This window comes from Ptychodera flava, chromosome 17, assembly GCF_041260155.1.
Source record: "Ptychodera flava strain L36383 chromosome 17, AS_Pfla_20210202, whole genome shotgun sequence".
In the NCBI taxonomy this organism is placed as follows: domain Eukaryota; kingdom Metazoa; phylum Hemichordata; class Enteropneusta; family Ptychoderidae; genus Ptychodera; species Ptychodera flava.
Genome location: NC_091944.1, coordinates 6,599,283 through 6,617,017, shown reverse-complemented (window position 1 = coordinate 6,617,017; position 17,735 = coordinate 6,599,283). Strand labels below are relative to the sequence as shown.

The following is a 17,735-nucleotide window of genomic DNA, read 5'->3' as shown; positions in this document are numbered from 1 at the left end:
AGACATGATACATGAAACCATTGCGAAAATGAATTAATGATCATGACCATTAATTCACTTTCGCCATGGTTTCATTTGTCTAAAATAGGGGTCGAATATATGCATAGTCACCATTTCATTCAGTATTTTTAAACATGTCAAACAATATAAGTAGTATCTCGTATCAAACAAAATTCATGAAAAAATGGGCGACTTTGTCCCTTTAAGGTAATATGTGCCTTGAAAATGAAAGACTTAAACGTTTGCTCAAACTTTCCTTAAGGAATCTTTCAACTGTTCTCTTTCAAAATCAAGAATAAAACTCGGGGGTCACTGTGCAAATTTTAGTACCAGGGAAACACATTACCCAAGCTTTACCAATATTTGAAATTCAAAATGACCACTATCCCTGTGTAAACTCTATGGAGAAGAAAATAAAATTTTTAATTTTCGAAGAATTATGCTGATGAAAGTTTTTTCTTTCTCCAAGAGCTTCTAAATAAACCCCCACATGTGGTAGATCAAAAAAGAATTTTAAAAGTTTGAGAGTCCGAATATCTGTTCCCCTGTGCATCATACCATTTTTAGCCTCAATTGGTTAATGTATCAAATAGATCCTCAAGCTGGTGCTCTTAGACAAATGTCCAACTCACAATCTAAATAACTGTGATGCTTTGTCACTATTATACTAGCTGATAATATATTCACATACCTCATATACTTTCAATGCCACTTTCACTATCAGTCTACAAAAATCTATATACCTACTTTGCGAGAAAGAAATCCCTTGAATGATTGCTTTTTGTTGACAAGGTGAACAAGTGGTGAAGTGACATCTTTGATGGAAAAAGTACAGAACTAAATGCTGATTTGAGAAATATTTTCCTACAGTTCCATGATGCAAATAAGAACAAGAGGCAGAAAAATATGATTGATAGTCTCCAGCTGTTTCTTTCAATTTTTTCTTAAGAAATATTGACTCAGGAAATACCAAAATATCACACGCTTGTATTTGGCAAAAGTTATTCCATTCCCTAAATTGAAATTTAATACATGCCTTTGACATATGCTAAGTATTCAACCACAAAGTAAATGTTCTTGCTTTGAATTGAGAAATATGGTGAGCAATTGCCCTCTTAATATTCCAGTTTCCATGGGAACGGGATACCAGGACTTCAGGTTGTCTTTTTTTTTTTTAAGTGTTATAAACAAGAAACCTCATGGGGACAGATATTTAGAGTGACTCTCAAACTTTTAAAGTAATTTATTTCCGTAGCACCAAAATTTGTGCAGTGAACCCCCGATTTTTATTCTTGATTGTTGAAGAGAAGGGTTTAAAATTTTGTGGTGGACAATTTTAGCAAAAGTTTGTCTTTTAATTTCGAGGTACATACTACCTGAAAAGGTGTTGCAATATTACTGAATAAGGTGATCTTACGCATTTTGACCGAAATAATATGATCACTCTAATTATTTTCAGAAAGTTGCGGCAATATCCCCTGCAATCGTTTGTGTGTGGCATGTATATAATTGGACAGCATCCCTTTTGCGACTTTCAACAAGCCCCTTGACAATGATTGGCGGAACCCTGAAATTATCATATGCAGATTAACATGCATGGCCGCGACGCACAGACAGATATAGCAATATTCTCTTTGGCATTTTAATGATTTTTATACCAATTCACACAGTAATTTTCGTATTTTCAAGTTAGGTAAGTGGCATACTCTGCTTTCTGTGGAAGTTGCGAGTTAATATGTAAATAGGTTTCAATATTTTGACGGTAAAGACGAACAGACGCGAACAGACATTTGACGCTTGATTCAAAATGGCGGTCGTGCATGGTCGACATGTACAGGCCTACGCGGTCACTGGAAATTCGCTCTATTTCCTGACGAGAGGTTTCCCCGCAGTTCACACAACCCTGTTCGGTTGCACCCTGCCAGAAATTGCTCTCATAAATTCATGACTCTGACAAAAAGTTGAGTTTGTGGGCAACAGCTTGTCTTCAATATCCAGAGCAGTCGACCTTGACTCGGTGACTGTACTTCGTCTTTACCCATAGATTGTCGTTTGCTATGCTGGTGTGAAGTCCGTTCGTGGCTAACATGGGCGAATCAGTTATCTCTGTAGCGGCCTACTTCTCCACCGTTGCTAAAAGTTATATAACAGATAGGTCATAGATTTGGATAGTTGGGGCATGGACGTTCTTTTGTGTGTCCGAGGTAGGGGCGAAAAGGTGCATGTGTAGCACACAGATTAAAACACCTCAGTCATGATATGACCATGACATTGTTGATTGTTAATGACTGCAATAGTCTTATCAATCGAACGGTGAAATGGGACTCGTGTGCACCTTCAAAGCTTCTGTCTACGGCCCTTTTTGACGTTCATGGGTCAAGAAATCGTGGTCTCTTTGCTATATACATGGAGGTAGTAGCCTCCATGCTATATATGTGTGGTCAGGACCACAGGCATTCAACTCAATGCAAGCAAACCGTCACTGATGCAACCAGTAAGAATAATTACTGGTTGCATCAGTGACAGTTTGCTTGCATAGAGTCGAATACCTTTGGTCAGGACTACTGTGGATGCGGAAGTGGGACTCATTTCCACCTCTATGGGGAAACGACACATGAATGTGCGATGTTGCACAAACTAAAATTATCGGATTTATATATTGTCTGGTATCAAAATTAGAAAATATCGATACTATCAATGATATTGTCTTGTTAATTTGATTGGAGACAAATGCTGCCTCTTGAACAAGAAAAATATCTGATAGTATCGGATACCATCGACAATATCACATAGTATCATGTAGTTAATGTGATTAGAGACCCAAGTAACCTCTGACTTGTGAACCAAGAAAAACATCTGATAGTATCAGATAATATCGTGAAGTATTGCCTAGTTTATTTGACTTCCGACTCACGTCACCTATGACATGCTGAGCAAGAAAAATAGCCAATAGTATCCGATACTATTTATGTATAGTACTGTAGGATATTTTTAAGTGTGACATTGTCGGGATCCTGCCAAAGATGGTAAAAAGTCAGATTTAAAGCCTTGACAATCCTAGACCATACTATTGATATTATCCAATACTATCAGATATTTTTAAGGTTGAGGCATTGTTGGGATCCAGCCAAAGATGTAAAAACAATCTACTTTGAAAGTCTAGATAATATACTAGATGATACCATCAATATTATCCGATACTTTTGTACATTTTATATGGCTGCGACTTTGTCGGGATCCAGCTAATGATGTAACCTTGGCGACACTAGAATATAGTATCAATACCATTACTATCGGAAATTTTTGAGGCGCCACATTGTCCACATCAAACTAAAGAAGTGAAAAATATATCTACTTATAAAACCTAGACGATACTAGATGATTCTATCTAGTGTCAATACTATGATGTATCTGATGTCACTTAAATGTGCGATGTTGCACCATACTCTAACGGCTGGTCAACTTGCCAAAAGGTTAACTCGCGGATAATATTATAATCAGATGTTCACCAGCGTTAGTAGAGCTCCGGAACAAACCAGTAGTGAAATCAAACTATTTGCATTGTGTGCCGATAGACACAGACCTTAAGGTGTATAGTGCGAATGACTGGCAGAAATTCATTCTTTTCAAAGTCATGTGATTAACTCATACTTTTCACAATAACACCAGGCTTGACGCAAAAAATAATAAGGTGTCCAACAGTGTAGAGGGAGTCCATAACGTTAACAGCGGTATATGTTCACAAAGAGAATAAACAGATCATGCAATAGATTACAATGTTAGGCTCTAGCTGTATTTGTTGTAAATTGCTTCATCGTTGAGTTGTGGTTTGATCAATAGATAGTATGGGTAAAAATGGACCAAAACTATCTTGACGTACCCAATTTCATCAATGTTCATGGTAGTATTGAAATTTAAAATTACCTAATTGTGAACACCACATCACTGAGTAGGAATCAAACTAATGTAAAATCATTGTAAAATCAGTGAGTTACATATGAATTGTACATCTAAAATACTAACAGCTTTAGCCAAAAAGCGTTCAGTAAAATTTAAAAATCATAGATGTGTAAAACACAACTTACACCATGAACCCACCATACATGATTAGTAATTTTGGCTGTAATTTTGACATAACAGTATTCATAGATGCAGAGAGTATCAATGAATGTTATTGAAAATCGCATAATATTAACCTTTAGTCAATAGCAAATATAGCTTGCGTAAACAATAAGCATTAATTCCATACAAACAGAATTTGTCAGTTTGTGTCGCAACTCTCTTGTTCAGATTGACATCAGTAATCCACTGGTGATTCTCTATGGCGGATGACTGCGATGAACCAGTGGCTGTGGAGAACTTGCAGATTGGAGACACGTCAGAGCAGGTCATCATCATCAATGAAGAGGACCACTTGAACCTTGGCAAGACAACTGATGATGTTGACAGTTCAACGATGATCACGACGGTGGTCCCAGAATCTTCGATCGTACGTGACGGTATTAACGATCAGTGGACTAATGTGGCAAATGAACAAATCATTGTGGAGACCCCAATAGATGATGAAACGACTGAAGGTGAGTGTTTGATAATCGCGTTGATTGACCAACAATCTAGTAATTAGCAGTTCTCAGCCAGTGTTACAAACTCGCATACATAGACACTGCACTGTTTACACAAGTGGCAATACTAGGTCTGTACTAAAAATGAAAAATTAATGTGGATGCAGTGTAAAAATCTTAGCAACTACCTGCTAGCAGTTAGAATACTAATATTTGCAAAAATGCAATTCCTTTCTCATAATACTTGCATCTTTAATTTCTTTAAAATAATGCACCACATTTTTAAATCATATGATTAGAGCAGCGCTTTTACATTTCAGTGGTAGTCAGCATAAGTGGTAAATTTTATTCCACTGTTTTAATTTTATTCAATAGCTTATACGTAACATACCATAACACATGCATTTGTTTGATAACTACTAGTACTGTGAATGGATTGTTTGGATGTGCATTTTGGCTGTACATCACTATGTGATCTAAGTACACCGAATACAAAGTTTGAAATATTTAAGTTGAGTCAGAGATCTTCTGAAGTAAGATGAAATGCAAAATAAGAAATGAAGTGACTCATGACAACAAGATAATTTTACTGTAATTTATGTCAGTTGTTTTTGTTCTGTTTTTCTTATTGACATTGGTAGCAGATCATTACTCCTGTACATTGCTCTGTAGATAGGCTGCATAAAAATAGTACACAAAAGCCAGGTCCCTGGATCTTTTGTCTTTTTGAAAAAAAAACCAGCTTGTATAGTTTATTTCAAAGCAACAACAGATTACTTTGTGTGTTACATATTCAACACAGATCACAACAACAGCAACATAAAAAAATTGAAATATGATGAAAAATTCATACACAGTGAATTGAAGTTTCTGATCAAATATCTGTGACCTGAGTGAAGTGTTTGCTTAACCCTTGAGTGCCAAAGTCATTTTTTGGCGCTTTATTAAATGTACCACAGTCAAATTTTTGTCAAACTTTTGATGATAAACTATAGCCAATGAAATGTGATGTCTGTTTGGTCCAAAATTATCAAAATAATTACAGAAAATTCATAAAAATAGGTAAAATGTTGCACTAAGTTTTGATGGGAAAAATTTCAGCACTCAAAGTGTTAATAACAGTTCTGGATCTGTCTGCCACTTGTTGGGACTTATTGTAAAGCTCTGGAAGTTAGAAACCTTTCTCAATCTTTTCAAAAATCAAAAATTTTATTTTTCCCATAGAGTTAACACAGGGATGGTGGCCATTTGAATTCCAAATATTGGTAAATCTTTTAAAGTAAAAAACCTGTTTGTCTACTACCAAATTTTACGGGGTGACCCTTGATTTTAATCTTGACTTAGTAACAGAATGGTTGTAGGTTTCAATGAGGAAGGTTTTTGTAAAGGTTTAAGTCTTTCACCTTTGAGGTGTATACTACATGTACCTTCCGACCTGTTTGTTTGACGTTTAAAAACTTCTAATGATGAAAAGAGTACATTTTTGCAGAATGAAGATTGTGCGTGACGTTTAACCACAAACATTCATTGTGTGATAATTATACAATTGATGAATGCACCTTTTGTCAATCTACCTGACAGTTGAATACTCGAAAAAATAAACCTGGAGCCATAACTTTTGATGTGTCAATATTCTCTTCACAGTTGTAACAAGTCCAATTATTGAAGTACAGACATCAGAAACACCAGGAACAATTGTTGATGACGATGATGAGGACGATGATGATGATGATATGATAAACGTTGCCAACTCCCAAGAATCTGACACAAGATTTTCCAAGCAAACAGTCAAAGTTAAATTGCTTGCAAGCCAGAGCCAACATGAAGGCACAACAACAAACCTTATCAGTGGTATTGAAGTTCTTGATACTGGCAGCCATTTTGAATGGAATACTGATGTCACTGAAGGGTGCGGTTGATTATCAAATTTTATTCTTCAAAATGCATGAGCTGCTTCATTCTGTATTACAATTTATATTTTCTAATGTGAATCTCACTAACATAAATATTGATTTTTCAGTAAAGTGCTTTATAAATCTCTTGATTAACCCTTTTCCTGCCAGACAGTACCACTTCCCCATCAGCCAAGTCAGTAAAAAGTGGCAGTGAGCCAAATATGACGTATTTTCACCCACTTGACTTGGTCGGTTATAGCATCTTTAGTCCAAAACAATCAAGTTTACAGTGTTTATGTTTTCAACAGCTTTCAAATGTACAGTATTATGTTAAAATACACCATATGGAATATGTTGTGTTTCATTAATTTTAACCATCTTGACTTAGTGATGAAATGTCGACTTGGCAGGAAAAGGGATAACTTTATTAGTTTGAAGAAAATGGTAAGTAGGCCCATGTGTAGTGAAGTGGTATCATGTAATTTTGAACTCCACATACTATGGGTATAAACTTGTTCAACTTTAAATTACATCTACTAAATACTATAAGTACATTGCAAATATCCTTGATTTGTATCTTCATCGCTATCACAACACTTCAAATCCACATAACCTGTTGATAATGATTCAGTGATGGGCTTTGCATAAGCTGCAATCAATTTTTCATGGAACAATGTCAATTCTGAATTTGTCCACCTTTTTCACAGTGATGCATATTGTCATACCTATTTCAGTGAAAACAATGAAGATAATTTACTTGGTCTGGAAGGGCAGTCTGGTCAGTTGATATTCATCGCACAGCAGCCAGATACCAACACAACCAGTACACAGACTGAAGTATGTATGAGACAAGCAACCAAGAGGGAACGAGACAGAATAAAAAAGAGAGAGCTGAGAAGATGTCCGGAATTTAGGTAAACTTTCCCTCTTGATGCAGGAATTGCCATCCCACATGTCCCATTGTTGACCCCATCATCAGTATACCAGGACTATCTTCATTCCCTTTGCAATTTATTTAGAAGTTGTTATCAACTATTCATGTGTATGTGTATGAAACTTCCACATCAAAAAGTATAAATTAAAAGTTTCTATGATTCTATCTGACAGAAACGTTGCACTAAACCAGATTGCCGTTAATTTAGTATGACCAGTGTTTAAGATGTTTGACCAAAATTCCCTTTAAGCAGGTCCACAATTTGTAACACTAGTTTTGGTCCAAACCTTGATGGTGATAGGGTTGCTAAATAAAAACCATGTGAAGAGATGGCACAGAAAAATACTGTGCTTGGTTAAGGACAACGTTCAACATAAAACAAGTCTGAAAAAGTCCTATCAAAATAATATATGGCCACTGGACTCAAAAGAAGCTGCCACAGAATGTTTTTAATATGATATCCATAAGTGTGGCTGATGCAGTGATCTATTAATGATGGTCCATTGAATGATTTCAGTGTAGTAGTACAACTCATTAAAAGTAAGGAAGATGTGCTAAGAATGTGTACAGACTGAAAAGTCATGTCCTCAGTACCACATAATGATGACTTGATCAGATGAAAAGTGTTTGCTCTTCAGACATTCAGTAAGGTATTAGCTGTTTAATGCTCTATAATCACAGCCATTTCACCAGCGCTTTGATTTATACTGCAGAGACAGAATGACAGATTTCAGCATCAATGAAATTGATATGTAAAATACAATAAGCAGAAAACTCTATGATAGGTCACTTACATACAGTTGATATTACTAAATTAGCAACATTGCATCCGTAAACTTCAAAACTGATTTGTTATCATGGGCTGACTACTGGACACATGTTAGTCCATCTTAGTACCTTCTTTTTGTGTCTGGCCACATTGACGGAACATGTTTCGCAGATCATTACTGTATGATAACTTAGAAATGTGTTGATATAATCGTGTGGATCTGACAAAGTATCACTGACATTTTGTATTTCAGGGAGAGAGAAAAGGAGCGAGCAAAGGCAAGAATGCGAGCCAAACGAGAAGACCCAGAATACAGGAATGTTGAGCGAGAGAAGGACCGAAGGAGGCGAAGGCTTTCACGGCAGAGACTATCATTACTGAGAAATATGGAAAAAGAACGAGAACTGCAGTGGAAACGAATCATAAAGCTGCAATCAACAGAAGGGCTAGTCGATTCTGATATTACCACAGACACTTGAATCTGTGAATGGCTATGTCTTGTGCAATATAAGAGCTTGAAAAGCCACAGTGAAATAGAGCATGCTCACAAGCAACCAGTGTTGCACTGTCTCCAACGGTTAAATGTGATTGCAATGAACACTCAAGGGATACAATCTATGTCAACTCCATGCTGTAAACAAGCATTGCCAATTCCAACTGCTGTTGCGTCTATGTTGGAAGCTGTGATTCTGAGCTGTGGTCAGACAGAAGACTCATTTGTAAAATTTCTGACTTTTGTTGAGGAGCCAGTGAATAAAATGGACAGATGAATGAAAAATTAGTTTTGATTATGATGAACATATTTGCATGTCGATGGTGAGGTCTTAGAGCAGTAGAGGATATCGCGGAGACTGTCATCTTGCTATTCTGTTTGCAATATTGTGACTTCAAGTAAAACTGAACTTCAATATCTGAAAAAAAAATCTAATATTGCATCTGCCATGTATTCCATCGTTGAGAAGATTACACAAACAAAGTCATAACTTGTGAAGACACACCTTTTCTAAACAATGATGAACTCTGGTCTTTCATGGACACAATTCAATGTTATGTTGTCATTTGCTCATCACCGCAAAATTCCTGGAAAATCAGCATCACAAGAACTTGATCTTCTGGTTGTGACAAACAAAGTACAAGCACTTTTGGTAATAAAATTTGTATTTTGTCAGGAATGTTACTTTTGTGGAATTTTGAATTGAATAAATGATTATTGTAAAGTACCAATATTTGTGTTATGCCGTTATTTTTGAAGAATCTTACACCTGACTGAAAGACATAACAGTAGGCAATTTTGAGATGGATGGATGACAAAAACCATGTGTGGTTAACCCCTTTGAGTACCAATGTCAATATTTTGTTGCCTCCGTAAGATATAATGCACACAATTTTTTTTTCAGGTGTAGAAAGTTTTCTCCAGATTTTTGCCTAAAACAAAGCTGACCCATGTTTTCTGTATTGGTATCCACACTGAAAATTTTCCCAGACACATCAGTGGACTAGAACTAATTGTGTGTTACAGAAACTTGATAAATGCCCGTCATGTGCTGAAACTAATTCTCTATCATTTGTGTGTCAAGAAAGAGAGATACTATCTCTATGCTTGCAAAATGTGAACTAAGGCCCTGTGGAAGCCATTACAAAAAGCAAATGACGAGAGCTGGTCTCAAAATTGGCTCTTACTAAAAGTATAGCTCCTAACAGCTATCTTACAGCCATATTCCACGACATTATAAAATATCTTTGTACCAGCCAACAAATTTTCATGAAGCAAAACAATTTGCTCTGACCATATCTGACATATGGCTTTGTTTGTTGACAAAAGGCTAGTGTTAAGTGTTATGATAAAATTCCTGTGTATGTTGAAAATCTCTTTTGATAAATAAAAGTTTGAAAATAACAGCTAGCTGCCAGTCATTTTGGATTTGAATATATTAAGTGCACTGTACATGCATGCATAAATTGTGTTTTGACACTGTTTCAAGTGTAGGAGAAATTAAGGTATTTTGAGAAAATTCTGAGTGGACAGAACTGGACTGAACTGAACATAGATAAAGGCACAACCAAAACTTTTCAGGGCCATGTTACTGTCTCTCGTGGTGAGAACTGTTATTCTCTCTGTCTCTAGATCACTAAGCATTTCTTGATTCTCTCAGCCCCTAATCACTAACACAGTTTCTAATCTTCACCTTTCATTGAGCCCTGAACAGTCAGGATGAGAGATAAGCATACCGGTGCTCCATGGTGTTGACTTCAACAGTTCGCTGAGCCAGACTCTGCTAAGCTTAAATTTTCAGGGGGCAAAAGTAAAGGACACTATTGTGCAACCAGTGAAAAGCTGTGAGATAGTGGGGTGGGAACTTGAAACTTCAGAGAATGACATTACAATAGCTAAATCAAACACCACTGGTGAGTAAAATTTATTTGAAAGTCCTTAGAAAAGCTACAAAATATTCAAATTGGCAGAAAACAGATGACAAGTTGAAAATAATAAACAGAAGAGCTGAAATCTACGCTGTTTAAAATTACAATGCATGCAAACTTCTTGGGGGGAAATGAATAACGTTCATGATGTTTTCTACAAAATGGAACTTGATATTGTTCAAAACTCAATACAGGGAAAATGAACACAGTTCTGAGTTACATCGCTCTTCATTGCTTTATGGAAGGCTAGGTTTACAACATTGTCTACATTGTACAGAAGATAAAAACAACAAGATCGTAATAGAGTATTTCTCTGTTACTTAGTGTAGCCATGATATTATTGACCATGAATAATGAATTGTAGTTTTTGCCCCCATGCTATTTGGTGCAGTCCTATGGTATGGCCATCATCAGGATGACAAAGGTTATACTTGGATTCTTGCTTAGAGAAACAAAAGTCAGTCCACAGTTAGAAACTTACACAAATATCATGCTTAGCTTGTTTTTGGTCCTTCAACACACTTGTGACTAGAGATGTCTGGGCAGACTGTAGCAATGGTTGGAAGAAAAATTGATGCAATACTTCATGTCTTTAGAACTAAACAGGAAAGGGCATGTTAGTTTTGCAGCAAATTTTAAACGAAATCCAATGACACTTTTTTCACTGATAGTTTTGCTTTCCTACAATGAGAACCCTGTGCCAAATTTTTACAACAAAATTCACAGTGAGGGTGTGTTGCAAAAACGGGAGGAACATAAAAAATAATTTGTATCCCCAACTCTTAACTTGGCTACATCGAACCACAGTCAAGTCAGGTTGCGTATTCTGCATGTACCAGAGAATAGCTTACACTTCATGTAGGCCTTTTCATCAAGCTATCTAGCTAGCAACACTCAACAGAAAATCTCATTGCAGGACAACCTAAACTCTTATAAAGTATAATAACTTGGAATGCGGAATGAAATATGTGGGACTATCAAATACTACTGAAATGTTAAAGAAATAGCACATGTACAGAATAAGACTGGAAAAATACATATTCATGAATCAAATTCTTAACAATCATTAAATTGAACTCTAAAGTAAATTGCACATCCCTTTGACAATTTTTCCATGACTGAAAAAGTGTCTATTTTTAGTTGCTTAGAAAAATCTGAAGAGTTACAGGTTACTGAATATGATGAAGAGCAGACCTCTTTTGGTATTGTGAAAAGACAAAACTATCAACTATGGTCACCATTTTTTGACATTTTAGAGTTTTGCATGTTTAGGTAGTATGCACCTCGAAACTTCCTAAATGAAACTTTCATCCATTCACGAATTAAAATAAGGGGTCAGCATGCAAATTTTGGTACTAAGGAAAGAAATTACCTAACATTTACAGACATTTGAAATTCAAAATGGCCGCCAACCCTGTCTACTCTGAGGGGAAAAATGAAAATTTGAATTTTTGAAAAACTTTTGGAAAATTTTCCTTACACCAAGAGCTTCAAATGAGCCTCCCCACAAGTGGTAGATCAGAAAAGAAATATAAAAATTTGAGAGTCAAGATATCTGTTACCGAGGCGCATTCTACCTTACTCAATAATACGACAGTATTTTACATATCGTTTGCTAGTGAACTACACAGTATTTCCATCCAAACTTCAAAAATGTTGTTTACAGTGTTATTCTTGCCTTGTATCTTCTATTCAAACTTTTCACCTACATACAGGTTATATGATATGCATGCTTTCTGCCCTGAAACTGTCCCGTAATTGTTAACAAACACCTGAACTATGAAAGTCAGCGACACACGTAAGTTACCTACTATGGAACAGAAAATTGCTATTAGGGTCTAAACAAAATATATCTGACTGTTAAGGAAACCAGTCTTCTGTCTGCTGGACATTTACATTGTCTGTGGAAAGTTTTTGGAAAGGAAGCGTGAGCAGTGACTGGCATCCTCTGATTTATTTCACTTCTGTGTATTTTACAAGAAATGTGAAAAAAAAATGTCTGGAACCTGGCAAAGCCATTATGACAAAAATAATGAAACACAGATCATAGATGCCTTGTTTTAACACTCAATAAGATTTTTGTAACATTTCAAAGCTTAAGCCAATGTAGCGATAATTGTACACATACTATAGTAAAGGCTCTCATTGTGGATTTAAGTGGGTTAACAGAAATCTGCCCAGAGAAATTTGCCTTGTTGTTTATTGTCTCTCGGAGGGAAGCTGGTAAAGATGGCAGTAGGCAGGGATAGGGGAAGAAGAATCACAAACTTTAATTTGTTTTGAGATTTCTCTGCATTAAGACTTTCCCAGCAGGTGAAATACACTTTGATAGTGAAGAAAGCTATATCTCATTTTACACAGAAACACAATAAATTCAGTATTTTTCAGTATCTCTTGAATTTTGTTACAGAATAAGTATCCAAGCCACTGCAGCATGGCTGTATTCGACTTCACCTGTAAAACAGGTCCACAGTCATCATAGATAACAATGGGTTTGGGATAAACCAAAGGGGGATAGGGGTCAAGGCAAAGTATGACTGGTTTGGCAAAAGACAGTACATCATTACACGAAAAACAACAGAAAAAGTTGGAAACGACTGCTTTGACCTTTCAATGTTGAAAAGCACCAAAGGATCTACCTTACAACAAAAGTTCGAACATTGAATTTCTGCCTAGCAACCGGTTACACAGACTCTACAATGTAAAGATGATTATCTTGTTAGCTTGATATTATGAGTCTATGTAAGATAGAAATTCACATTTGTTTACTTTAAAATTTCAGTAAGTCATGTACAATACTTATCCAGGACTAGATGAGCTGGAGTATATATTGTTCTACATGTACGGTCACTTTAAATTTTGGGTCTGCACGACAATGAGGTAACCTTTATAGAAATGATAACACTTCTTTCATAAATCTCAAATGTTAAGTCCATATCTACTATGGAAATTTCCACCAGGGAAGTAAACAGACATCAAATATGCTACAACAAGGTTCTTTAAACAGTTACTGTTCAAGCTTGGGTTTTGTATCTCATGCTTGGCTGGGTTAAAAGTTGGACTGCTGATGCTCTCTTTATATTTTGTGTCAGCATTTTCAAAAACTTTGGATGGTTCTGTAGACAAACCCATAGTTTAGGTCCTACAATCTAAACATGAGTATAGAAGAGAGATTACATACAAACATACGGATGGCACTCTTGCCTGGGAAATGAAAAATGTTTTGAGAACAAAACACACACAGCATATGTTTTAGAATTAAGGTTTGTTTCTTGAAACTCTGGAACCAGAAACACGACAAGGAAAATGTGAAGATTACAACAGATTTCACAGATTTCTCAGAAATCAATTATTCTGAAAGTGGAGTGAAACAAAAGATATTGTTATCTGGCGTTATTGACCAAGGACATGCAAAACACAATTATGCATAGGGTAATTCACGGTTGGAAGCGACAGCTTACTCCTCAACGAAATGTAGCAGTGCCTGGCATTCACTGTACACTATGAATAACAAAAGCCCCGACATTCCTATGTTCTCCTGGTGCGCTTTGAGAGTACTGGTGGTGAGGGCGACGGCACTGAACGTCTGGTCAACCTGGTGGGAGTGCTGCTGCCTGAATTTGGTCCATTGTGATTGGTCAGTGGGGTGCCTGGAGGGGTGGCAATGCGGGTGCTCATTCTGGAGCGCTTGTTAGATGGTTCGTCGTCATCGGCGTTGAATGGTGGCGGTGGTTCCTGGCGCAGCGCCCGAGAGCCAATCCGACCTCTGGGTGAAGCGCCAGGTGAAAGGTTAGAGGTGGGGGTCATACCTGTTGAGACAGACAAAAAATATATGTCGACTTGATACCAATGATTAATACAAGAATCTGAATTAATGATTAAATGTGATAGATAAAGTGAAGTAAAACGTTGAAAACAAGAACAAAAATGCAATCAGCGTGAGCAATTGCTTAAAAACAGAAGATTTTGGACAGCAAATGGGAAACTACAACATAACATATCTTTGCCTAAGGTTGCAGAACATTGCTGGAACCCATGGTACAGCCAATGATAGCAACTGCTATTGTTTTTCCAAGTGATACTCATGGCTACCATACTGTGAGAAAACTGTACCAAAACTTTCCTGCACAGCTGTTGATTTCCACATACACGAAAGCTGGTGACATCATATATGATCAATGCTGCCATAGTGGGCATGATAAACGACTCACTGCAGACCTGTTGATTTCAAAAAACTCAAACAATGGTGATGTCATATATGATCAATGCCACCAGAGAGGGCCTAACAAATGACTCACCGAGTTTCCTCTCAATTATCCTCAAATGATCTTCGGCTTCCTGATATTCTTTTCGTTTGTCTTTCATCTCCGGTGTGTTCTCATTCAGCAGCTGTTCCTGCAGCTCCTTGTCAGCAGCCAGGCGTTTCACCATGGCTTGTCTGTAATTCTGTAAGGTTTCTGTGGAGTGAAAACAGGGCTACAGTCAGACTGGTGTTTTTAGTGGTTGCCCATGGGACTGAGAATAAGTGGCCACGATGTGGTGTCCTTTCTGTAGAGGGTTGCGTGATGCACTCAATGGTGAACACGGAAAATGACCAGTGCATTGCCAGGGCTCAATACCATCACTCTGCTAAAATCCCATTTCCTTCTTGAAGTAATATTGGTTAAAGGAAGAATTTACACCCTCTTGCATGAAAGCTTGGAATGTTTCTTCCATCATCTATATGTTTGTCATTTACTAAGGTACTGCTATCACTGGTGACCACTGACAACATGAAGTTGTTTTTAGATGGTCTTTAGCAAGGAAAATGTGATTGGACTTGCCCAAAAGTGACCACTATGAAGAGGTGACCACCTCAGGGTGACCATACACCATATCAGCCATTTGATTTCAGACACTGATAGAAAAAGACTGGGCTTAGGCAAGTATATACATTTGACTAATACTTACCGGTAAAGATACCACCCATATGCGTGACTAACTGTACATATTTAACAACGATATGTAGACTTACCTAGCTGTGTACACACTGCATGGTATGCTATTGGTAAGGGAGCCCCAAACACAGCTCCTTTAAGTTTGTCTAACGGCAGGGCTTTATTCTGCATGCCACCAAACTTTCCATTGCTTCTTATTCTGTCTCCTTCTCTAGTAAGCAGAGTTGGACAGTGTGTGATCTTGACAACCTGTGAAGATGTATGAAATGGTCCTTGAGTGATGATATTGAAAACTGAACACCAATTTTAAGAAAGTTTGACAGAGATGAAGGCTAATATTTACACTTCATACAGCCAGTGACATATCACTTCTAATGAATTATTCTTCCTTTAGATCAATTACTGTGCTGAATTGGCGTTCTTAAAAACTGAATTTTTTCCTGTGAAAAGTAGATTTCGTTATCGAGTGGACAATGCCCATATCACTTGAATGTGACTGGATTGGCAGGATGAATGGCCACTTTTGCATTGATGGGAAAAAAGACACACCTACTCACAGTCAAGAAATCATTTGGCCAATTAAGGGTTAAGTTAGAGTGCATCTTTGGGACAGATATTCAGACTCTTAAACATTTACAATTCCTTTTCGGTCTACTGCTTGTGGAGGCTCATTTTGGGGTCATTTTTTTCTCTGGTACCAAAGTTTGCATGGTGACCCCTGATTCTTACTCTTGATTTCCAAAGGGACTGGTTCAATGTTTCTTTACCGGAGTTTGTGTAAAAGTTTAACCCTCTCACCACATGGTTTTTCCCAAATCCATTGTTTTCTATGGTAAAGTTGGACCTGTATACAGGGAACTGGGGGTGAAAGGGTTAAGATTATCAATTTCAAGGCATGTACTACTTTAACCCTTTCACCACCATGGTTTGTCCCAAATCCATTGTTTTCTATGGTAAAGTTGGACCTGTATACAGGAAACTGGGGATGAAAGGGTTAAATAACGCCCCTTTATAAAGAATTTTTAACTAAAGGTTTACATTCAAATCAATGCACTTTCTCTGTGTATACTGACTTATGCATTGTACTTCAACAGTCTTGAACCAGTTACATGAAAAAAAATTATGCTGTAATAAAATATCTTCTGCCGCTGCTATGACACTACCATTAGCTTACCTCTTGCCTGTATTCATTTGCATCTTGCAGTGTATCTAGGATGATTGTATCTCCTAGCAACATGCCAAACACTGGAAGACAGAGAAATCACAAAGATATGAAAGTCAGATTACATCCATCGTTGGCTTTGCTTTCAATCTTAGCATCCTCTTACTAGGTTCAGTTTTTACAGTACTGTGGAATTCTTCAATAGTGTTGCTCATATATTGTTGTGTCCGTCCTAAAATTATAAATTGCCTCATTGCTTTACCAGAAGTGTAATTTAGGAACATACTTTTTGACTACAGGGGTGAGCAAATCCACAAGGCCAAGCTTATCTGCTAGTAGTTATGATGACCAGGCTAGTAATCTTTTGCTTCTATTTGCCCAATGGAATAGTGAATTATTCAACACGTAACCTAAATGTTGACTTGTGTGGGCTGGTGGAAACTGAAAATGGGCTATACTTTTCTTGGCTAATGGCCCATGGGCAAGGGATTCTGAAAATGGTTTGCTTACCCCTGCAGTGTTTTGTTCAAAAAGCACTGTAGCCTGATAGACTAATATCTGTACAATTTATTCATTTATCCTTAAGGGAAATGCACACACAACTTTCACCTAGGTCTTGAACTCACCTATCTTACACTCATCAGCATCTGCTGGAAATTCCAGTAAATTTCTGGCAAAGACTGGGTTTCCAGATGGCTTGAAATGAGAACGATTTCCTTTGAGGTGGGGCAGTGGTCTGCAAAGAATAAATGTGCGACATGGTGTTGGAAATTTCAACTGCTAATACTGAAGTCCATGCAGAGTCAACTTTATGCAAATTACATGAATAAATTAACATATCGTAATGATTCACCATGATTCCTTTATCACTGTTGTACGTGAACTTTTGGACAATACTACCTTTGATAGGTGCAATTTTAATAGATGGATTTGCATTCCATCCAATGAGTATGTATAGTTGAGTGAACATCAACACCACAATTCTGCCATATAAATGGATTATTTTTTATCTAGAATTGCCACAAACTTCAATTTATAATGTTTTTGTGTCTGCT

At 37.0% G+C, this 17,735-nt stretch overlaps 2 protein-coding genes across 5 annotated transcripts in view; one reads left to right on the top strand and one right to left on the bottom strand.

Annotated features, from left to right (window-relative positions):
• The first annotated feature begins 1,575 nt into the window (after positions 1-1,575).
• On the top strand, positions 1,576-9,380 carry LOC139115266 (chromatin assembly factor 1 subunit A-like). Of its 4 annotated transcripts, none has more exons than XM_070677262.1 (5): positions 1,576-1,693; positions 4,291-4,577; positions 6,207-6,471; positions 7,192-7,371; positions 8,414-9,380. In XM_070677262.1, exons 2-5 carry the CDS (start codon positions 4,322-4,324, stop codon positions 8,637-8,639), a joined length of 927 nt encoding a protein of 308 aa, XP_070533363.1. In that variant the 5' UTR covers positions 1,576-1,693; positions 4,291-4,321; the 3' UTR covers positions 8,640-9,380. The 4 variants fall into 4 exon arrangements, with proteins under 4 accessions (XP_070533363.1, XP_070533364.1, XP_070533366.1 ...); XM_070677263.1 differs by lacking the exon at positions 1,576-1,693 and adding an exon at positions 1,800-1,960; XM_070677265.1 differs by lacking the exon at positions 1,576-1,693 and adding an exon at positions 1,801-2,017.
• Positions 9,381-10,549: 1,169 nt separating this feature from the next.
• LOC139116604 (structural maintenance of chromosomes flexible hinge domain-containing protein 1-like) overlaps positions 10,550-17,735 on the bottom strand; it is a 36,956-nt gene continuing 29,770 nt past the window's right edge. The window contains exons 39-43 of the mRNA XM_070679201.1: positions 17,307-17,416; positions 16,693-16,763; positions 15,596-15,767; positions 14,880-15,038; positions 10,550-14,390 (exon numbers count right to left, since the gene is read on the bottom strand). Of these exons, the coding sequence (XP_070535302.1) occupies positions 14,110-14,390; positions 14,880-15,038; positions 15,596-15,767; positions 16,693-16,763; positions 17,307-17,416 (793 nt within the window). The 3' untranslated portion in view covers positions 10,550-14,109. The remainder of the gene's footprint in view (positions 14,391-14,879; positions 15,039-15,595; positions 15,768-16,692; positions 16,764-17,306; positions 17,417-17,735) is intronic.

Bases quoted from the DNA above. Each gene is read 5' to 3' on its own strand.
- LOC139115266 (XM_070677262.1), top strand. From the start codon at position 4,322: ATGGCGGATGACTGCGATGAACCAGTGGCTGTGGAGAACTTGCAGATT. The intron at 6,472-7,191 runs GTGCGGTTGATT...TACCTATTTCAG, and splicing joins AATACTGATGTCACTGAAGG to TGAAAACAATGAAGATAATT. The intron at 7,372-8,413 runs GTAAACTTTCCC...TTTGTATTTCAG, and splicing joins AGAAGATGTCCGGAATTTAG to GGAGAGAGAAAAGGAGCGAG.